Raw genomic sequence first — 23558 nt, forward strand, 5'->3', positions numbered from 1 at the left:
TGCATTTGGGTAGAGTCCCAAAGCTATGGTTGGGGGGCTGGAGCTAAACAACATTAGGAGCGGCTATGAGGCCCTGCAGAACTGCAGTGGCAAAGCCTGCTCTGGATTTAGAGTAAAGTGGCAGATTGTAATGCTTTGTAAAGGTGTGCACTGAACTCCAAGTAGCAGCCTCTAAAATGTCTTTGGTTGGTACTCCCCTGAGAAAGGCTGCAGAAGTGGCTGCAGCTCTGGTTGAATGTGGCCTAATGCCCTTAGGCACTGGCTTGCCATGCTGAGAGTAGCAGAAACAAATGCAGTGACCTATCCACTTTGAAATAGTCTGCTTGGAGATAGCCTTTCCTTGTGATCCTGCAGCATATGCCACTAGTAATTGTTCTGTCTTTCTGAAAACTTTAGCTTTGTCCAAATAGAATCTAAGTTGTCTGTGTACGTCCAAAGAATGCAGAATTTTCTCCCCCTTGTTCTATGGATTTGGATAAAGAGTTGGCAAATGAATAGTTTGGTTAAGGGCTACACTGGACACCACCTTAGGCATAAATGTAGGGTTTGTCCTCAGAGAGACCCTGTCTGGATAAAAAATGATAAAAGGTTCCACAGCCATGAGAGCCTGTAGCTCTGACACTCATCTTGCAGAAGTTATTGCTAGGAGCAGAGCTGTTTTCCAAGATAAAAACTTTATATCCGCAGTAGCAGCTGGCTCAAAAGGAGGTAGGGTGAGTTTTTCCAAGACATAATTGAGGTCCCATGCAGTCATTGGCGATCTCCTTGAAGGCCTTAAATTCTTGGCTCCTCTGAGGTACTGCCTTAATAAAGCATGAGAAAAGAGTGGTGGCTCTGTATTGTAATGAGCCGAAATGGCAGAGGCATGAATTTTTATTGATGAAAAAGATAGGCCTTTGTCCAGCATCTCAGTTAAGTAGTGCAAAATCTGAAGAATATTTGGTACAGCTGTGTCAGTTCCTTGAGCTTGGTTCCAAGCAAAAAATCTCTTCCATTTTCCAGCATAAGATTTTCTAGTACTAGGCCTTCTGGCTTCCAAAATGACATCCATCACAGCTTTACTGAGAGGTGTGCTTTGTATGGCTACATTATCCGCCATGCTGCCAGGTTTAGAGTCCTGAGATGGCTGTGCAGAATCGGATTGTTTTGTTGGGACAGTAGATGAGGTATTTGAGGTAAGGTCCAGGCTGGGCATTGAGACAAGTTCCTTAAGATCGGATACCAGTACTGGCAGGGCCAGTCTGGGGCAATCAGAATAATTTTTGGTTTATACTGTCTCACCTTTAGGAGTACCTTGGAGAGGAGAGGCAGTGGAGGAAAGGCATATACTGATAGTTTTTTTCAGTTGAAAGATAAGGCGTCCACTTTCCATGCTTGTCTGTGATAAGTCCTTGTGCAGAATCTTTTTAGCTGATAGTTGTGAGGGGAGGCAAATAGATCTATGTCCGGGCGTCCCCATTTCTTTGTTATCATGCTGAAGACTTGTGGATCCAGGTGCCACTCGTGGGGATCCATGAGGTTTCTGCTTAGTTCGTCTGCCAGAGTATTGTCCTTTCCTGGCAGGAATTGTGCCTGCAGATGAACTTGGTAAGTCAAAGCTGTGTCCCATAAAGCCATGGCTAGTCTGCAAAGGGGGTAAGAATGCATGCCCCCCTGCTTGTTTATGTACCACATGACCGTGGTATTGTCTGTCTTTATCAGTAGTTGTCCCGGATGAATTAGGTCCTTTAAGGCTGTCAAGGCATTTTGAACAGCTAGCATCTCTTTTTCGATTGATATGCAGATGCATTTGATTTGTGGACCAGGTGCCCTGAATGCCTTTTCCTGCCATGTGGGCCCCGCCCCCCCAGGCATAATCCGATGCATCCGTTGTTAGGTTCTGCCTGGCTGGGGTTAGTGAGAATGGATGTCCCTTGTTTTGGTGACAAGCCTTTGCCCACCATGAAACTCCTGTTGCAGGCAGGGAATATGAGTAATCATTGTTTCCAGGCTGTGGCAATGTTGTGTCCAGACACTTTTTAGGTACCACTGAAGTTTCCTCATATGCAGTCTTGCATATGGAATTAGTAGGATGCAGGATGCCATGAAGCCCAAAGCCTGCAGAATTTTTCTTGCAGATAACTGGGCCTTTGTTGCCATTTCCTTGAAATAGATAGTCAGTTGCCTTTGTTTGTCTGGAGAGAGATAAGCCATCTGGGCAGTTGTATTTAAACTTGCACCCAGGAATATTATCTCTTGAGAGGGTACTAGTTTTGATTTATTTTCATTGACTGTGTACCCTAGGCATGTTAAAAGCCTTTTCGCAAATGCCAGATGCTGTAGTAGAATATCCTTGTTCTCTGCTTGAATGAGGCAGTCGTCCAAGTAAGGATATATTTGTATTCCTCTTTGTCTGCAGAAAGCAATTACTGGTGCCAGGCACTTTGTGAAGACCCTGGGCACAGTAGATAAGCCAAAGGGCAGTGCAGAGAATTGGTAATGCTTTGAACTAGCCTTGAATCTGAGGTATCTTCTGCATGACTGTCTGATTGGGACATGCAGGTATGCCTCTTTTAGGTCTAAAGTGACGAGCCAAGCCTTTCTGCCCGGCATGGGCAGAAGTTGCTGCAAGGTCAACATCTTGAATTTTGGAATACCCATGAAAGTGCTTAGAATAGATAGGTCCAGTACTGGTCTCCATGCTTTGTCCTTTCTGGGTACCAAGAACAGTCTTGAGTAAAATCCTTGTCCTTGCTCTTGCTGTGGCACTTGTTGAATAGCCCCCATGTCCATGAGGGATGAGACTTGTTTTTGAGCCTCTGCCCATTGATTTTTTGGCAGGTCTGGCCAACCGTTAGCCCTTGGCAGGCTATGGGAGTGAAACTTGTCGCCTTGCGACACTATGTCTAGAACCCATTTGTCCTGGGTTATAATGTGCCAATTTTGAGAAAAAAGTGCTATTTTTCCCAATAAGGGTGCTGCCAGTAGATAAGTGCTTGGTGCAGGCAGGGGGAAGTCATTGGGACTGTTTCCTGTATGTTTGTGATTTGTCTTCTCCACTTTTGGAGGTAGAAGCACCCCATTGCTTAGACCTGTACGAACTTTGCGGCTGGGATCTGACTCTTTGAGGTCTGTGACACTGGAAAGGACCAATTCTTTGTAGGCCAGTGTCTGCTAAACCAAGGTGGCTGTACTTGTAAAAAATCTTTGACCGTTTGCATAGATTTAGCTTTGTCCTCCATTTTCTTTAACACTTCTTCTGCCTTAACACCAAAAAAGGTAACATGCTGTAATGGTGCATCTAATAATTTTGCTTTGACATGATCAGGCAAAATTTGTTCCTTTAACCAAGCATGCCTCCTAATTACAGAACCCGTAACAGCGGCCCTGCAGGAGGCCTCCAGAGAATCAAAACCACATTGCAAAGTATGCTTTCCAACTTGTTCAGCTGCATGCAATAAATCCTGCATTTCTTTGTTTTCTGCACATTCAGAATTTACCAACATTTTCTGTTTAAGCAGTGTCATGAAATATTGCTGATATTTGAGCATATGAAACTGGCAGTTTAAGGCCTTTATAGCCAAGGTAGCAGATGTGTAAATCTTTTTCCCCATCTATCCAGTGCCCTAGAATCTCTGTCAGAAAGGGTAGGGTTTTTTGCAGTGGAAGCCTTAACCCCTTTGGAACCCTGAGAAATAGTTTCTGGGTCTGCAGCAGGGTTTCTGAAAAGGAATTTATGAGAGTCAGGAACCCTGTAGTATCTGTCAGGCTTAACAGGAGCTGGAGGTAAGGAGTCAGGGGACAGACTAGACTCTGAAAACACATAATCTACAATGTCTAACACACGTGGAATAGCTAGAGGCCTGTGTTAAGGTAGTAGAAGGAAGTCCCTGAGTCTCTTCTTAGATTCTGAAAAATCTTGGCTCTCCCAGTGGAAATGCTCCCTCATGGTATGCAAGGTTTCCCCAAAGGAATAATCCCTCAGGAGGAGAAGCTGAAGGAATAGATTCTTCAGCATCAGAATCCTCATGGGGGGAAGAGAATATTCCTGATCAGAAGAGGAATCAAGAGGAAATGGAAACCTGATCTGAAGACTCATTGTCTGTCTCTTGCCTAGGCCACTTATCAGGAGGGGGATGGGAGCCCCTGATCAAGGTAATTAAGTCTTCGGTCATTTTGAGCATCTGTTTTTTGGGCATGGAGGCCTGTCCATGTGGCTGGTGAATTTGTTTTTTTGTCTTTAAAGGTGCTTTAGTCTTTGCCTTTGAAGCTGAAGTCGTTTTAATGTATAACTGTTTAGGTCTGAAAACACCCTCAGAAGCCGATGCCTGCTCAGCGGCTCTGGACCCATCTGAGGGAATAGTCTCCGAGGCTCCAATACCTTGAGTTTCCAGTGGCCTGACCGACCCCACGTGGGAGTCGGTAGCGGCCTGCGACTCTAAAGTAGCGGGTGTCAGGGGCTGCGAAAGCGCCTCACTGAGAACCGGCGAACCAGTGACTGGCTTAGGAGAAGCTTCGTCTTTGGTTTTGGACCTCGGTTGCCTGCCTTTTTCTTTTTCTTTGTGCTTTTTGTGAACTCCGGTAGTCGGATGGCTATCCGACGACATTGTATAATTAAATCTGCGGCCAAAATAGCTTAGTGCAAAATCGTACCGACGCTTAATAGTGCGTTGGTTAAATCTAGCACAAAACCGACAACTTGAAACGTCGTGGTCAGGGCCTAGGCAAGGAATACAGTAAGAATGAAAGTCCTTATGAGGTATTTGCTTCCCACAAGAAATACAATTATTAACTTTTTCTGACATCGGTCTGGAGCAAGAAAAAGGTTTCCCCAACGGGGTACTTAGCTTTTAATGAAGACTTTGGATTTGAAACTCGAACACGAAAATCTCAGGAGTCGGCCGACCAGCACTTGCGAACTGCTTCTGCTTCGGTCACCGCGCGGCAAGAAAGACTGAAGAAAATGGCATCGGCTGCACCTTTTATACCCCTGACAACCTGATGTCAGGGAAGTGGCGACGGCAGCCGACACAGGACCCGAGACTTTGGAATTCAGGCCGACTGAGGGCAACCTGCTAGCAGGATTACCCAAATATAATGACTGAAACACGAAGAACATCTCAAATTAATGTCATCCTTGGTGATTTACCTGTAAACAACAAACTTTATTAGGAATGGACAAAACATACAAGGCAAAAACTCTGGACAATCTGTGACAGCTGAGAGGCATAGAAGGTGAGTGCCAACATTAATGGATTCTGTTACACTGTTTTTCTGACAGTACTCACTTATTTCTTTATGGCTTTGAAAGCCAACAAACACTTTACTTTTTTTCTGTAATCAGTAATACATGGAGTAGATTCAACTCTGTGCACTATAAAGAATTCACTCAAGACGTGAATTTCTTGGCATCCATGTCTTGGACACATAACAAGCAGGCAAACAAAATCCTCTAGAAAGTACATGGAGTACGGTGCTTACATTTCAAATTTACGTAAATTACAAATTTTTTAAGCACTTTTCTGATGAAAGAAAGATGTTTAAGTAAGTTTGTTTTTATTTATTTTATTTTGCTTTTGTTGGCTAGGTTTGTCAACTGGTTTTAATCAAAAACCCGGAAAGAAAGCTCCAATATATTACTCACAGTTTTGAACAGACATTCAGCAATACATCTGAACTGTGATTAAGTAATGTATAATAATAATAATTACACATACATTTGCTATCATGTAAACTAAAGGCAACTACTGCTAGTACATGTTGAACATTCAGCATTTGAAGAGGTTTATTAGTTGGCTTCCAGATAGATAATAGATGACATGACTAATACTTAGAAATTCAAAGAAATGAAGATGTAGTAAGGAACTATGTAGAACAAAATGTTAAAATTGTAGTTAAAAGGTGCGGTATAAAGCAGGTTCAGCGATAATTATATATATAGATATATATACATATATATATATATATATATATATATATATATATATATATACATACATACATACACACGGCTATCATAAGGTTTATATCAGAAGTATATATATGGGGATAAGCAGTTAAGCATGTCTCACTGTTGTTATGCTCTAGTCTTGTGCTTGAGCAAAACAGCAGCGAGTGCCAGTTATCGTAATATAGCAATGAGATGCTACAGCCACTTTAAAAGCTGTAATACACTTCGCTGTCGCTCTGTATCTCTCTCTCTATGACACACACACACACACACATGTGGCCAAGTACTTCACTTTTAAAGGAGTTCGTCCATCAGCAGTACACTTACTTTCTGGTCACTGTTTGTGTGGCAGCGCTAAGTGCTTTATGACTTTCAAAACTATAAAACACTTTGTGATCCTACTCTTTTTTTTTCTGCAACTTGCATTACAACGAAGCATATAAAGCTTTGTGTACTACAAAGAATTATAATCAGATTCCTCCAATCATAACTAAGTTGTTGTGTGTTTTCAGCAAGGATATCAAGATCATCTTGCAAGCTTAACTTCACAATATTCTCAGAGTGAATTTCTTGACATCCACATCTCCAGCACATAACAACTTGATTAGACTGGAGATCTGACCATAATCCTCTATGTTTTGCACTTTTCAATGTTATTATTATTTAGTTTCCTTTTGCAAGACAGAAACCATTTACCAGAGAGATCTCACATCTTTGAAACCTGTAATATACTCTGTGCTGCCACACAGAAAATCCAAAGACTGACAGACTAGGCAGACTAAAGTTTCTAACAGTGTTTAATGTAGTTTGTTAATGGAAGGCACATTATACTCCTGCCTATGTGGAAGTGCTAAGTGTGTTACACTTTGCAATGCCACTTTTTTTTTTCTCTGGAACTGGTACTATATCAGGGCAGGTACAAATCCATGAAATACAAAGAATCATGATCAGGTTTCTATGATCATAACCAATAAAAAAACAGATGCCAAGACATAATACATCAGAGAAACCTGACAGTTTTGAAAGCTAAACACATGACATGCTGCTGCAAAAAACAACTTCTGTCAAAGTGAAGTACCTAATAGCTTTTAAAGCTGTGATGCACTCTGCTTCTGCGAGCTTGCTGCATGGCAGCACTAAGTGTATTACAGCTTTCAAATGTGTGAAACACTTAATGCCCTGCACTTTTTCCCTCTCTCACTGGCAACACACTGGGTCAGCAAAAGTTCCATGTATTATGAAGAATTATGGTTGAGTTTATACAGTCATAACCAATATAGTAAGTGCTCTTGAAATGCATGTCGGGGTAGCTTCTCACTTCTCAAACATATAATAAATTAGTCATGAATATAAGGACCTGATTATAATCCTCTGTGTTTGGGAATTTTTTGACAAAGATTTGACTGACTACCAACTTATTCTGAAGTTGCTTTTTGTAGCTGCATTTAGTAGAACAATATGAACTATAAATTCACACACAAATATATATATGTATAAATATATCTGATAACACTCTGTAAAGAGAGGTGTGATCTAATGAGGGGAGATGGCATTAAATGCAACCAGTGACAGTGGGGAGATGGTGAAAGGGAAAAGTGGGTATACCATATAAATGACCTTCAAACTGGACAGAAGAACAGACAGCTGAACCCCCCCCCCGGGATACTCTTAAAATCCACAACTCCATACTGGATTTGTATAATTTGTGCATTAATGCGTTACTTCTACAGCATAATTCAAATATGTGCCGCTGTGTTTTCACAGGTATTTTTTTTGCGCTTCTATTTGCCCTTGTGACTCAACTCCAGTAGTCATGAGTATATAAAAACAGGTCATTGCCTTCTATAACACCACAAAATTCACCACAGCACCAGACAATAGGGATTAGGACCCACTTCTTTATTAAACAGTGAACAGTTGAGTGCTTTTGTTCAATAGAACTTCATCGGAACTGAATTAAATTGATATTTTTCTAAGGTTATTTACAATCACTTATTACAATTAGCCAATAAAAAGGTAAAGTCAATTAAGTTAATAATTATCAAAATGCTCAGTGTTAAAGAACCACATAAGTAAAAAATCTCATAACCAAATATATGATAAAACAGAAGAAAAATAGTTCCTTAAAATTGTCACGCAAAGTAAGTTTGTAAACTTTAATAACCATGCTCAAATATTATACATTTTTTGCAACCTCGTGTCAAATTCAAAAATGTATTTGATTTCAATAAACAATATCACATTAAATGGGTCACAGTGATAGTTTTGCAGACCTTAGTTTTATAGGGACTGTGAAAAGGACATCATTTAAGCCAGGACTCCTGTTGGCTTGTAAAGATAGCCGCCAATACAGTTTGTGGTATTTATGTAGGTCATCCCACTGTCCACCTCTAGGATTCTTTTGTACTTGTTCTAATACTGAAAATTTGAAACAACTATTTCTACATTCTGTTGTGTTTCATCAAAGAGTTAGTTTCTATGCCATGAGTAACGTCATATATGTATATATATATATATATATATATATATATATATATATATATATATATATATATATATATGTTCGTATATATGTTTCTTCAGTGCCCTTTCCATTTTCCCTATGTAAAAGGTACCACAATGGCAAGTACAGATATACACAACACTAATGGAATTACAGTTGTAATAACTCTGTGGTTTAATTTCCTTTCCGCGACTAGTCAGAATAATATCTGTGTTGCTAAAGTAAGGACATTGCCTAAAATTCCCACATTTATAAGTACCCATTTTTTTACAAATTTTTTGTTGTATTTTATTTAATTTGTACAAGTTCTTTAAACACACCCCCTTCCTATAAGTGAATTTTAGGGTGTTTTTAAAGATGTCTATGGTACCAGGTAGCTGTCGAAAATGTTTCCAGTATTTTACCATAATGCCTTAATGCAGGAATACTCAGTTATATTCTATACATGGGGCGGTACTATAATTGTTGTCATCTTTGTGTTGTACTTGATAGTTCCTATCCTTATTATGGATGATATTATCAAGCACCTCAAACCCTAAAACGGGCCTGAGTTTCTTACCCCATCCAGTAGTGACTTCCACAATGACTTCAGATAAAAAAAAAATTGTTTGGCTACTCCATTTGTAGGAACACAGCCCTCGGCTTTTCACATTCATTCATGAAGTCTTTATGCAATGAATTCGTACAGGCTTCCCTAACTAATTGACCTTTAACTATACTTTTTTTTCTGTGATAGGGGTGTTCACTAATAGTGGAGGAACAAGTTACAGTAGGTAGGTTTCTGACATATATTAGATAGATATCTCTTTACACATCTATCTTTAAAAAATGTAAAATCCAAATAATTAAATTCATCTTCAGTTATGTAAGATATAAATCTCAGGACGTCAGTAGTGGTGGATAAATAGTTAATACATTCTACTAGTATTTCTTTTGTTCCTGCCCATATTATACATATATCATCCAGGAATCTAGAATAATGAAGACCTATTTCTGGCTTAAATTATGTCCTTTCCATAGTCTGTTTTAAAATTAAGGTCTGCAAAACTGTAATTGTGACCAATTTAATGTGATACTGTTTACTGCAATCACATACATTTTTGAATTTGACGTAAGATTGCAAAAAAAGTATATTTGAGCATGTTAATTAAGGTTTACAATCTTATTTTACGTGACAATTTTAAGGAAATATTTTTCTTTGTTTTATCATATATTTGGTTACGAGATTTTTTGCATGCATGTGGTTCTTTAACATTGAGCATTTTGATAATCATTAACTTAATTGAATTTACTTTTTTAATGGATAATTTTAATTAGTGATTGTATATAACCTTATAAAAGTATCAGTTTAATTCAGTTCTGATGAAGTTCTATTGAACAAAAGCCCTCGATGGTTCTCTGTTTAATAAAGAAGTGGTTCCTAATCCCTTTTCCTGTGTTATAGGAGATAGTGTCCTGTTTTTATTAGTTTTTCTGCCTCAGCTGCACTTGTTTTTTGTAGTCATGAGTATATGACAAGTTCCCTATCACAACAACAAAGACTACATCTGTAAGTCTCAGAAATGAAAAAAAAATAGCATCCACTCAGCCATAAAGTCCAGTATCAGTGAACCACAAATAATAAAACAAAACCACACAACATAAAATGCAAACTAAAACATAAAAAGGGGAGCTACAAAACAGACAAAGGGAAAACTTTGAGTTGCAAAACAACTGACATTCTTTACTCCAAAGCAGACCAGTCTAAGAATTCATATGTTAGAAACCACTAAATCACCTCACATAAGCTAGCTTAAAATCATTTTGATAGAAAAATCTTCAGTAGTCTCAAATGGACTTAAACCAGGCATTCATTTACAATAAACCACAATTCACAGCTTTAAAATCCATCGATACACAAGGCACCTGTATATGACATCAAATCTCACACCAATAACAATGCACTAATGCTGCAATAATTCAGACCTCTGTCAGTCTTGCAGTCTTCTAAATATAGTGGAAAAAATATTTTTAAACACAAATCTGTGGTAGAATGAGGCAATACACAACTTTTTCTAACTTGCATATTTCCACAGCTGAATATCTCATTTGTATATGCAGTAAAGCTGTCGCTTTGTGCAAAAGATGCATGACCAAAATGGCACAAATAGCAAAAACACTACACTCTTATCCTACAATGCTGAAAAATCATTTTGATGAAACAAAATGTGGATGTCACTGGAATACATAATAACTACACACACACACACACACACACATCCCTTACTTAAATATAACAATTCCATTCTCATAGAATTGTGGAGAAGCAACAAATACAAAGAAAATAAAAACAGTTCCCATTTCCTCTCTGCAGCATTTTGGTTGTTGTTGTGTCTTTTGGCTTTTCCCGGTTAGGGTTCGCCACAGCGGAACTCCAGTCCGCTAATGATTGGCAGTAGATTTTTACGTGCCGAGTTGCCAGCCCTGACGCACAACCTTCAACGAAGGAATGCCCATTCACGTATGTTTCCACACAGAAGAAGCTCTAGCTGAGAAACGAACAGGACAACGTCTTACTGTGAGGCAACAACGCTACCGCAGCACCATCTCTGCAGCATTTTGGTACTGAATTTAAATGACCTGAGCTGCACCTTTAGTCTGAAAAACTAAAACAGACTCCCTTGAAATCCATGACAGTCAACCAAAACCAGAAATGCTGGAGACATACAACAGAAAATCACAGTCACTATAATGACTAGTGCTGTCTTAATGTTGCTGGTTCAGCAGTATTTAGGGGCTCAAACACAATGATTCTTTGCAAACCACTTGGCTCCTGGCAAATGCAAACACTTTTTCTTGCTCATCAAAAGAAAGGCATATAGGTTCATACACTGTAAAATTCCAGCTTTTCCACAGGACTGGTTATTCCACTGCTTAAGCGCACATATATCTATCTCTATATGTATGTGTGTGTGTTATACATATATATGTATATGTATATATATATATATATATATATATATATATATATATATATATATATATATATATATATATATATATACATACATACATGTGTGTGTGTGTGTGTGTGTGTGTATATATATATATATATATATATATATATATATACACATATATGTGTGTGTATGTATGTATGTATATATATATATATATATATATATATAGAGAGAGAGAGAGAGAAAAAAATATATATATGACAGAAAACACATTTTATATATATAGTGTGTGCGTGTGTATGAGTGCATATATACACACACACACACACACATATATATATATATCTGTATTTATGTGTATGTGTATATTCATGTATATACACATATAAATCTGGATTAGATACATAGATATAGAAACACACATGCACATATTTAAGCTACCATGCAATTATAATGTACATTTATGCATGTATACTTTTTACTGTAATTGGTTAGTATTTACCTCTTCCAGTAGTCTAAGCTGGCCTCTTGTATCATGTAGGTCGTCTCTTGTTTTATCCAGTTGTTTGTTTTTTTCTAAAAATAAGTAAAAAGTAAATAGCAGAAGTTAATGTCAAATGATGTAATCAAGCTCTGTCAGCACTTATGAAACTGGAAAACACTGACAAAAGTAAACTCATTAGGATGTGTAACAGACCACACTTCCTTCTTGACTAAACCAAAGAATTTAGGCGGGATTTCCAAAATACAACATACAGAAGTGAAGTGATGTTGATAATGTATTCTCATATGTCATGTAAAATTCACTTCTACAATCTTGTGCATGCCCACAGTGATACTAAAGAACATTCTAGATATTTAATGTATATACAAGTGAGACTGGAGAGAAATAACAAGATGCACTTGTACGGTTATCAGCTTTTCTACAAGGGAATGCTCCTCAATGATCCCTACAGCTATGCCTATCTTTTCCACCAATCAAAATATGGCATTCTTCTAGGAAGATCCTAGCCTTGAAGCATGCTAGCCCTTGAGCCCTCAAACCTTTAACCCCTAGCCACCATAAATCACACATAGTATAAATCAAGACAATAATGAAGATTTGATGTACATCCTGGTAACAAGTACATTACAAGAAGATACTTGTCTACTTACAGAGCAGCTCAACAGCCAAGCATGGATGGAGAAAATATTCATGCATAGGTGGAATGAAGAGGGCATCTGATATTCATCAAAATGGATTCCCTCACTTATCAACTGATATGAGAAGGACACATATGTTCCATCTCACACTGAGGGCCCTTCTTAAATATGTTCTATCAATGGAATGTATCCCAAGCACTAAACCACAAAGTTTGAAGAGCCGAAATCCAGCCCAAAGACCATGTACAGAAGGCTAAATCTTGAGTTAGGCATAACAAAGGAAGTTAGACACCACATGTCACTGTCAAAACAACAATGCTGTACTAAAGCATGCAATGAAGTAATAGTGACCATAATGCTGAAATCTGGAAAGGGAATAATTTTGAACAGAGCACTAGAGGCAACCTTATGGACTGTCCCTGAAATGAAGCATTTTCCAATGCATGGTTAGCTTCTGACTACAAAAGATGATGCAGTTGATAATCCACCAAGAAATGATTTGTCTGGCAACTCTTCCCTACCTGCAGCTAAACAGATGGACAGTTGTTTGGCATGCCTACATCTATGTATCCTTTTTAGGTAAAACCCAAAGCTATTGCGAGCCTTCCTTGTGACCATATATTTGTCCTAAGCACATGAGTGCATGCTGTTACAACAGGGACCTACAGTATACTAAAAGTAAGTCACTTACAAAAATCATGTCAGAAAGTTTCAAGTAATGTGACAGGGACCCATCCCAGCCAGAGGAAGACAAGAAAATAAAAAGGTAGATGGAAGGAGGGCATTAGTACTGCAAAATGTATCTACTTTGATATCTATTGTTATTATAAGTTTACTTACACCACTGTACTATGTTCAGAACTAAATCACTGTTGCAGTATCCTTTAACTATATGGGACAACTGTCAAAGCTTAGGAAAAAAGATTGGAGGAACAAGAACCAAAATCTAGGAGACTGTAATATTCTAGCAAATCCTGTTTTAACTCTAGAAAATTAGTCAATTTTGTTATGCCTAATGATAGCGTGTACTGAGAACCAAATTAACCACCACTAGAATCGCTCTAGATTTCATCTTTTTTCAAAAAGCCCCCCAAAGTTACTAACGCTAGTAAAGTGAGCTTTGACATTCTGAAAGGGCTTTGTATAATTATTAGAGTAACAAAACTGAATATCCTGAGACACCTTGAGATGGTTTGCTTAAAACTGGCAGCCTCGTTTTTCTTGTCATTAAAGGAAATGAAAAGGTTGGGCAGATTTTCTAAAATCTTAATACTGTTCAAGTAAAATCTGTGTTATCTGTGGATACCTACAGTAAGAAGAATTCTCTCTTCCTATTATTTATTTATTTTTTTGGGTGGGGATTCAGGAAAGAAGACAGAGAGATACATTAGTCTAGTTTAAAGTAAATTAGGAAACAATCTTAAGCATAAAGGAAAGGGTGGTTCTAATTCTCATCTTATCTTTTAACTAGACATAAGGGCCTGCAATTCAGAAAACCATCTACCAGAAGTTAGAGCAATGCGTTTTAGAGGAAATAAATTTTAGGGAAGAACTGGCAGCTGGATCAAACAGAGAGAAAGTTCATTTCTCTAAAAAAAATTAGATCACATGAAGGTGCCACCTTTTCTATGGGTGGTCAAATCTACAATACCTACTTCAAGAACTGTGTAACCGAAAAAAAAGAATAAAAGAATAAAAATGAAAGGGGGAGGTCCAGAGGCGGGTAGGCAGAAATGGTCAAAAGGTGAATCTTAACTATATATAGACACACACACACACACACACACACACACACACACACACACACACACACACACACACACACACACACACACACACAAAAGCATATATACAAGCCTTAAATTGAGCAATTCACACAGGTTCTGCAGAACCAGTGGATCCCCCTACATAGAAAGGATACTGGTTATGGCACCGACAAGAAAATCTCTTCCATTTGGCTAGACATTATTTCCTACTTGTAAGTTTTCTTGCCATATTTAATATCTGTTCCATGTCCTCAGAAAAAAAAACATGTCTAAATGGGATGAAAAAGCTATCATCCACTGAGTCAGACACTGACTAAGAATGATGGGGTAGGCAAGAGATCCCTTATCCTGGATAAGCAGGTCCACTGTGTTAATAAGTTTTTGGTAACTACCACTGGCCAAATGCATAAAGAAAGGAAAACCAATGTGGCCTGGACCAAAAAGGAGTCATCAAAAGCATCTTTAGAAAATCCATCTTTTATCTTCTATTCCCACACTAGTGATTGGAATGTTGAAACTGCAGTGCAGCATTAGCAGTGTATTTGCACTCCTAAGTATCAGCCTTCATATCAGACATTAAACTGAGGTCTTATCTTCTTGAGTTGGTGGCAGCTCAAATAGATGCAAAAGATCCCACAGCACCTATCAAAAAGAGTAAGGGAAGTTCTCTGATGACATGGCCAAACTTCCCCTTATGGAAGAACTACCACCTCAGGCCAGCAGCCTAGTGGAACTAACCCAGTCAACAAAAGGATAAATGAAAAAATATAGCTTTCTTATGGCCATGGATATCAGAGGAAGGGGAGGAAGGCATAAGGGAACATTTCTGTCCATGGGAAAGAAAATGCATTTGTTTTCCAGGTCTTTTTGCAAGGTATTTTGGCTCAGAAACTACAGCTGTTTAAATAAACTTACTATAATAGTATATGTTAGAATGATCACTTTTACAGTATCCTTATCTATAGGGGTTATATCTTGCATAGAATACAACAGCTAGCTGGTTGGCTTCCAAAGCTTCAGGGCATCCACTCCTCCACATCTCCAAACCATTATCATCTTGATTGGAGCTGAAGAAAAACAAAAGTTGAGTGCTAACCATAACAGTAGACCCATGTTGTCTGTTTCTGTCCTCCTCAATGTATGGCTTTTCATATCCAATCTGAGCCAACTTCAGCCACTGCCAGACTTTGGATCCAAGGATCAGGTTCCTTCCCTATCCATAATACTCCTCCTACCACCTCAGATCAATTTTATCCACTTTACTACAACAAAGACAACTCATCTCCACCACAAAAAACATTCACTGAAGATAGGATAAGGCTCCCAGTAGATCAGTGTGATTGCTTCAAGAACCAAGGGAATACAAGAAATCTCCTCTGCAACTGAAGAGTTGTGGGACTACTCATGAGAAAGGAAGAACAGATCTGCTCTACTTTTCTGACAACACATTGGACTTCCCCAGAATATGCATTGCTATCAGAAAGCAATAAGAAGACATCGCTCACTGGCAAACCTTCTTGGCTTCTCAATATAATTAGTAAGAACATGTTCCCCATAGTTTGTTAATGTACTAAACCACCGACATATGGCCTGTTTGGATGGCAATCACATCCCGGGGAAGGAGTGTTGAAAGGCCTGCAATGCTAGAAGGAATGCCCTCATCTCTAGGACACTGACGTGAAGAGGAAGACTGGCCTCTATGGGAAACCACATGTCCTGGCCCATCTATCCCAAGAAAGGTCCCCCACCCTAGCTGGGACGTGTTTGTGGTCACTGTAGCCTTAGGGGAAGGAAGAACTAAAGGACAACTCTGAGAAACTACTGAAGAGTCCAGCAACCACTAAATATGGCTCCTGCAAATCTGAGTGAAGCACACAGGAAAGTTCATGGGTTGGAATGCCATCGACCACTGAACAACAAAGGTCCATTGTAACACTCTTATATGAAATCTGGTAGGAGGTACTAATTTAACAGATGCTGCTATCAAACCTAGAAGATACAAAATGTACCTTGCTCTAGTTTGTTGGTGGGTGGAAGATTATTGCCAACTGATCTTGATGTATGTGAATTGTCATTTTTGATAATCTGGCCAACTGCAGTTTGCTGTTTAGATGGGCCTTGATGAACAATATTATTTAAACCGGTTGCAGTTTTGACTTGGTGAGGCTGACAGTTACTCCACCTTAGAACACAGGTGGAAAAAGGAGTCCCGAACTGTATGAGAAGACTCCTGGTGGGAGCAGTAAAGGGCCAGTCATTCAAATATGGGAACATTTGGAACCCCCGCACTCTGAGATGAGCTGGAACCACTGCCATGTAATTGACAAACACCTTGGGGGGGGGGGTTGAGACCAAACAGCAGGACTCTGAGCTGGAAGAGACGGTCTTCCAGCTGAAAGCAGAAAAACCTCCTGAATTGTCTGCCCATTTTCATATAATAGTATGCATTTCAGAGGTCTATGGAGCATAGCCAATTGTCCTTCCACAATAAGGGTAGGACGGGCTGAATACTGACCACTTGGAATTTTGTCTGTCTTGCATATTGATTCAGGGGACTGAGGTCCAGAATGGTCCTGAGGTTCTCGTTTTTCCTTGGTACCAAAAAGGAACCTTGCATAGACTCTGAATCCATACTGGTCTAGAGGAATCCCCTGGATGACTCATTTGTCTAGCATTTTTTTTTTTTAATTTCTTGCATTGCTGCCATCAGTTATGCAGTTGGGACTTCTAGAATTTTTCCTAAATAAGAGGTATGATCAAAAAAAGGGAACTGTATAGTCTTCAGTTATGATTCCTTGCACTCACACATCCTGGGTAATGGTTGTTCAGACACGAAGTGCAGAGATAAGCAACCGCAAATGCCTCCACAGAGCAACAGTTGGACAACCATTCAGAAGTGCTGATAAGATGTGTCATACAAGGAAACCCAAAAGCCTTGATTTTGCAGACCTCTGTGCCATTATGGTTATTCCTCCATCAGGCTTTGGAAGGGGTCTGTCACAAGAAGCATCTGAGGTGGAGCCTTGAGACATGTGGAACCACAATTTCTCACATCCTTTTTGGTTTCTACAGAAAGTCTATTTAAGGGCAGAAAAACATATCTCGATGGCAGACACAGACTTGTCATCCTGTTCACTTTTACATAGCGTCACTAACTTTGAGCCTAAATAAGGTGGACCCATCACAAGGGGCATTAATGAAGGACATCGTGAAATATTCTGCTAAGTCACAAAGAAGCATCCAAGCAAACTGTCAAACAGCTACTCCGGTGCCTGTCACTCTCACCGCACCATCGGCTACATTACAAATAAGGAGCATGGATACATTTGACAGGGACTGAAAGGTAGACAACTGTGTATTGCCTGATTTCCTCTCTTCTGCAGAGAAGGACATGGAGAAGGACTTGAATAGTTCTTTGATCAAGTCCCTCTGACAGTGTGATACAGGGGCCAAGTAGTTCAGCACTCTGAGAGCAAAGGTCACAGAAGCATACACCTGATTTCCAAACCTGTCCAAAGCCCTGGATTCTCTGTTAGGGGGATGGACAGTACACCTCTTCTCAGTGAGATCTTTCTTGATGGCAGATGTTGCCACCATAGAATCTACATTGCTACTCTTGTTCCAGAAGGGTCTTATTTTTGAAGAAGCTAGGATTTTCCTAAGTTTTCAAGGACAGTTAGTTCACCCACATCTGGTGACTTCCACACTCGCCTCAAATCCAGGTCAACCAGTTTGTAAATGGGAGGTACCACCCAAGAAGTACACGGGCCAGCCTCAAGGAATACTGATACCTCCTGGGAAAGGGCTTCAATGGACCACCGACCTTTCTGTCTAAGTATCTCAAGGATCTTACCAAAGGAAATGTCTTCAAGGGGGGACCACTCCCCAGCATCAAAATTAGTATCTTCAGTAAGAGATTCCTGAGAGAAATCCTCTTAACTCCTTTTGCACTCATGCCTTTTTTTGTTTTCTTTTTTCACAGTAGGGAAGGACAGAAGGAGAAAAATTCAGGACAAACTACCGAAAGGGAAAAAAAGGTATCAAAAGGCACTTATCTGACTAAAATAAACTTCCTAGGCACTCATCCAAAAGATCTGTGTCTGTAGCAATTGAGTGACAAATGAGATTGGAGATAATCCAATGTTAGGAGGGGGATTATGGACAAAATGGAGAACTACTAAAAACCCAACAAACCATCAAAACTTCAAACACCTTAGAAATACTACAAAAAAACTTATCCTTCTTGATAAAAAAAAAATTTACCTCCAGTATCAACAAAATCAAAATCATAACCCCAAAAAATTCTGGTCAGGAATCAATAAACTACTCCATCCAGGGAATACCAAACCTAACTTAGCCCAGACCCCTCCCAATATAATAGCCAATACGTTCAACAACTTCTTCTCTGAAACAGTCACCTCTCTAGCAAAAACCATGGTGCCCCCCACTTCCCTTTAAAAGACCTCTCCTCATAACAACACCTCCACTCTAAAATTTGGTACAGTCTCCACAACCTATATACGTAAGTTACTTTCAAAACTTAAACCATGCACTCCTTCTGCCGACCAACTACCAGCTGAATATCTCCAGCTAGCAGCAGCAGAACCAGCTTACCCAGTCTCCATCTTAATAAACAGAGCAATAACTGATTCTACTATTCCTTCCCTCTGGAAAGTCTCCCATATCATTCCACTGCATAAAGGAGGAAACACTAATGAACTGTCTAATTTCCATCCTATAGCCTTACTATCACCACTAGTTAAAATTATGGAACGTTGTATACACCCATCAACTTTTAAATCATCTTTTACATAATAGCCTACTTGCTGACTCCCAACATGGTTTTAAACCTTTCCATAGCACTTCCACTGCTCTTCTCTCCTTCACAGACACTAACAACAAAAATCGCAATAACAACCTATTCTCCTCTGCTTTATTTCTTGACCTCTCTAAAGCTTTTCATATGGTGAACCATAAACTTCTGCTTGACACTTTAAAATCTCTTGCACTTGACTCTCTGGCATTACACTGGTTTGACTCATATTTGAAAGATAGAAAACAGGCAGTCCTTTAGGACAGCCAATTATCCTCTCAGCTCCCAGTCACTATAGGGGTCCCCCAAGGATCTATCTTAGGCCCCCTTCTCTTCTCCATATTTATAAATAACCTGTCTTCTTCATTCCCAACATCCACATGTATTCAGTATGCAGATGATTCAACTCTCATCTGTTCTGCTGCATCTCCAGCTGAACTTCACTCTTCCACCCAAAAAATCTTTACGGCAGCAGAAAACTGGTTCCAACATATCTGTCTACTCCTTAATCCCAAAAAAAACAAATTATTACTTTTCTCTCCATCCCTTAAGTCTGCCCCCTTCTCCTTTTCTATTATGTCTGACAATGGCACTATCATTTCACCTGATTGCTCCACTAAATTACTAGATTTTACAATAGATAATCAACTAAACTTTGATTCCCACATTGACCTAATAATCAAAACTGTTAATAAAAAGATAGGAGCCCTCTATAGACTTAAGAACTTTCTTACAGCAACCACCAGGATGTCTCTAGCCCAAACTTATCTCATCTCTATATTATTGTATGCCTCCCCATCTTTTATCAACCTTTCAAAATCTAACCTTCAGAAACTTGCCACAGCCTACCACAGCAATGCCAGGTTTGCCACAAGTTCCCCATTTCGTACCCATCATTGTGTTAATCTCAAAAAACTTGAGTGGCTTGAACTTCAAAATCTTATTCTCCTACATCAATTAGTTATCACCTATAAAATTCTCCATTAGCCAACTAATACACCCATACTTAACAACCTTGTTGCCCCTTACAGGAATCTTACTTCCCTTCGCTTAGCTAACAAACTGCTAGTAGCCACTCTCAAATCACACAATAAAGCTGGTGACTCTTTGCTCACAAATGTGGTTGGCTCTTACTGGAATAAACTTCCCATAGAATTGACTACTTTAGGCTCATCACAACTTTTCAAGAAACAACTAAGGAACTATTTCAAATCTCACTGGCTATGCCCTTGCTCTAATCCAGACTGACCTCTGCATCCAACTTTCTTTACAGTTCTCTCCATTACTCTTCTACTTGTCGCTCTCACGAGTACTACCCCCCCTGTAACTTACCTAGCTTCCACTTGAATACCACTGTTCCTATAAAGTCACTTTCTCCTTACACTAGATATATTACTGCAAACTGTCATCTCACCTTTTATTTTAACCTATATGTTCCTCCCTGCTGTGCAAATCTGTTTCTTAAAACTAGTGCCCTGGCACAAAATGTGTATCACAATTGTTAACACTGTAAACATTGTATAGAATCTTGTGTTATTATTTTTTCTCTTTTTCTCTTTTACTATAACTGCTTCTGCAAAGAATATGGGATTAGGGATCCTCACTGTATTTTTTACTTTTGTTAAAGTGCTTCTGTACTGTTACGATGCTATATTGAAATAGTTCCTTAAATACGTATAATGTTGTCTCTTACTGGGCTGTTTTAATGTTATTTACTAGTATATAGTGGAGCTTTTCTCCTCGGGCCTCTGCTGAAAATGGACATGTATCTAGCCAGACTAGCCCGGTCAACAAATGTAAAATAAAAATAAATAAAATAAATAAATTATGGGTAAGAGGAGGAGTCTCGGCCTTGAATTCAAAGTCCATGAATAGCCGAAGACAGATCCGATCTGCGTGAAGACCCATATGTCAAGGATGTAAGAAATATCATCATCAGATTCAATGGTTTGGAAGTAAAAACACTTCAGAGCTTTCATGCCAAAAGAGAGAGAGAGAGAGGGTAGAGCCCTGAAGGAGGTCCATACCTCTCAAATGCCTAGACATTCACAGAATGTGCAGATTTGTGCCTTATAGTTTTTGTTTGTTCCACTAAATAATGGCATACTTTTGAGTTTCAGAATTCATATCCTTCAGAAAATGCATGTTAACACAAATCATGCCATTCTAATGGCTTTCTAAGTTTATAATAGCAATATTTAAAATCTTCCTCTATTTCTGGTCTTCTGCTCCCACATTTATTTTATACTTTGTCCAGATTTCTTCCACTAAGAGGGTGAGAGGTAGGAGAGGTCAATACCAGTAAGACAAAAATGAAATTCCACACCCTGGCAACAAAAACATAAAAAAATAAGGGAGCTGGAGAGAGCAACTACTGCAGCAGTGATCATTTGAACATGTATTATTATGGCATGTTTAGTTACACAATTGTAGGATGTTCATCATTTAATCAATGCTGCAGTAGCCTTAGCTATGTAGGTAGACTACCACAGTTTATATTAACTGGAAGCTGGAATGACGAGGATTCAGGAGACCCTGAAGAACAGTTCTAGTAAAGCCTGCTCTAGACCTGGAGAAGGAATTTAGTTTGCATTGATTTCTAAAGGTATGCACAGTGGACCAATTTGCTGCTTGAGAATACTTCTAGTATCCACCCCTTTCTAAAAAGCTATAGACCAAGGCAAGGACCTTGTAGAGTGAGCCTCTAATTGCCTTATTGTGGTGGATAGAACAAAAAGTTAAGAGCAAGAGACAACCATTTGGAGACGGTCTGCTTTGACATAGGTTGTCCACTCTTCTTATCTTTATAAGAACTAAATACCCAGTCAAGAGTTTCTGAAAGTTTTATTTCTGTCAAGATATTATCAGAGTTGTTTGTGGACATCCACAGTATACAAAATCCTCTCTCTCTTGTTTTTAGGTTCTGGGAAGAAGACAGAGAGGGATAGCTTGGCACACTGCAAACTCAGATATTACTTATAGCCATAAATGAAGGATGAGTTCTCAAAGAAACTATCTCTCTGTGGAAAATTAGATAAGGCTGACCCACCATAAGAGCTTGCAACTCAGACACTTTTCTTGCAGAAGTCAGACCAATCAGCAAAACTGTTTTCCATGTTAAGAACCTCTAATCAGCCTGATGAGTTTGCTCAAATGGAGCAAGAATTATTTTTTCTAAAACAAAGTTAAGATCCCAAGGAGGAGCCAGACATGTAACACCTCTTTCAAAAACACTTTAACACTGGAATGTACTGAAAGTAGTGGACCCGTGGGCAGACACCCTGAAATGGCCAGCAGATGTACCTTGATAAAGGAAGGTCAGAGATAATAACTCTCCCAAACACTGTAGAAAGTACAGTTGTGTACACTTACCATAAATGTAGATGTTCGAGTGTATTCACTGTTGCAGTCATTACATTTGGGTAATCTGCTGGCAGGTTGCCCTCAGTCGGCCTGAATATCAAAGTCTTGGGTCCTGTGTCGGTTGCTGTTGACGTCAGGTCGTCAGGGGTATAAAACATGCAGCTGACACCATTTTATTTAGTTTTTCTTGCCCCAGATGTCAGGTGCCCCCCAAATGGGAAGCAAAAAAAAAATATATATATATATATATATATATATATATATATATATATATATATACACACACACACACACACACACACACACACACACACACACACACAAACAGCAATATATATATGTAAATGCACTTTTAGCAACATAAACTTTACCTTCATCTAAAGGCAAATACACCACAAAGGCTTTAGAATATAGTGAAGAAAAGAGAAGTTCTAGAAAAAGGGGGATGGCGGGTGGGTAACCCGGACTGCAACAGTAAATACACTTGAACATCTACATTTATGGTAAGTGTACACAACTGTACTATGTTATTCGTGTTTCACTGTTGCAGTCATTACATTTGGGTAGAATCCCAAAGCTGTGGATGGGAGGATGGAACTAAATAGCATTAGAAGTGGCTATAAGACCCTGCACAACTGCAGTGGCAAGGCCTGCCCTGGATTTAGAGAAGAGAGGCAAATTATAATGCTTTGTAAAAGTATGAACAGAGCTCCAAGTAGCAAAGGCTGCTGAGGTAGAGGCAGCCCTGGTGGAATGTGACCTGATTCCCTTGGGCACCGGTTTACCATGATGCAAGTAGCAGAAACAAATGCAGTGGCTTATCCACTTAGAAATAGTCTGCTTTGATATAGCCTTCCCCTCTGATCCTGCAGCAAATGCCACCAGTAGTTGCTCTGACTTTCTTAGAGATTTGGTCCTGTTTAAGTAGAATCTTAGTTGTCAGTGTACATCCAATGAATGCAGAATCCGCTCCCCCTTGTTCTGTGGATTTGGGTAAAATGTTGGCAAGTGAACAGTTTGATTAAGAGCCACACTGGATACCACCTTAGGCATAAAGGAAGGATTGGTCCTGTGGGACACCCTGTCCGGGTAAAATGTAATA

At 39.2% G+C, this 23558-nt stretch overlaps 1 protein-coding gene across 1 annotated transcript in view; it reads right to left on the reverse strand.

Moving 5' to 3' along the window:
* CNTRL (centriolin) overlaps positions 1-23558 on the reverse strand; it is a 4034091-nt gene that overhangs the window by 834437 nt on the left and 3176096 nt on the right. The window contains 1 exon segment of the mRNA XM_044058259.1: positions 11874-11947. Within this exon segment, the coding sequence (XP_043914194.1) occupies positions 11874-11947 (74 nt within the window).

The sequence above is a fragment of the Protopterus annectens genome, chromosome 16.part0, assembly GCF_019279795.1.
Source record: "Protopterus annectens isolate FY-2018-M chromosome 16.part0, PAN1.0, whole genome shotgun sequence".
Taxonomy (NCBI): Eukaryota; Metazoa; Chordata; order Ceratodontiformes; family Protopteridae; genus Protopterus; species Protopterus annectens.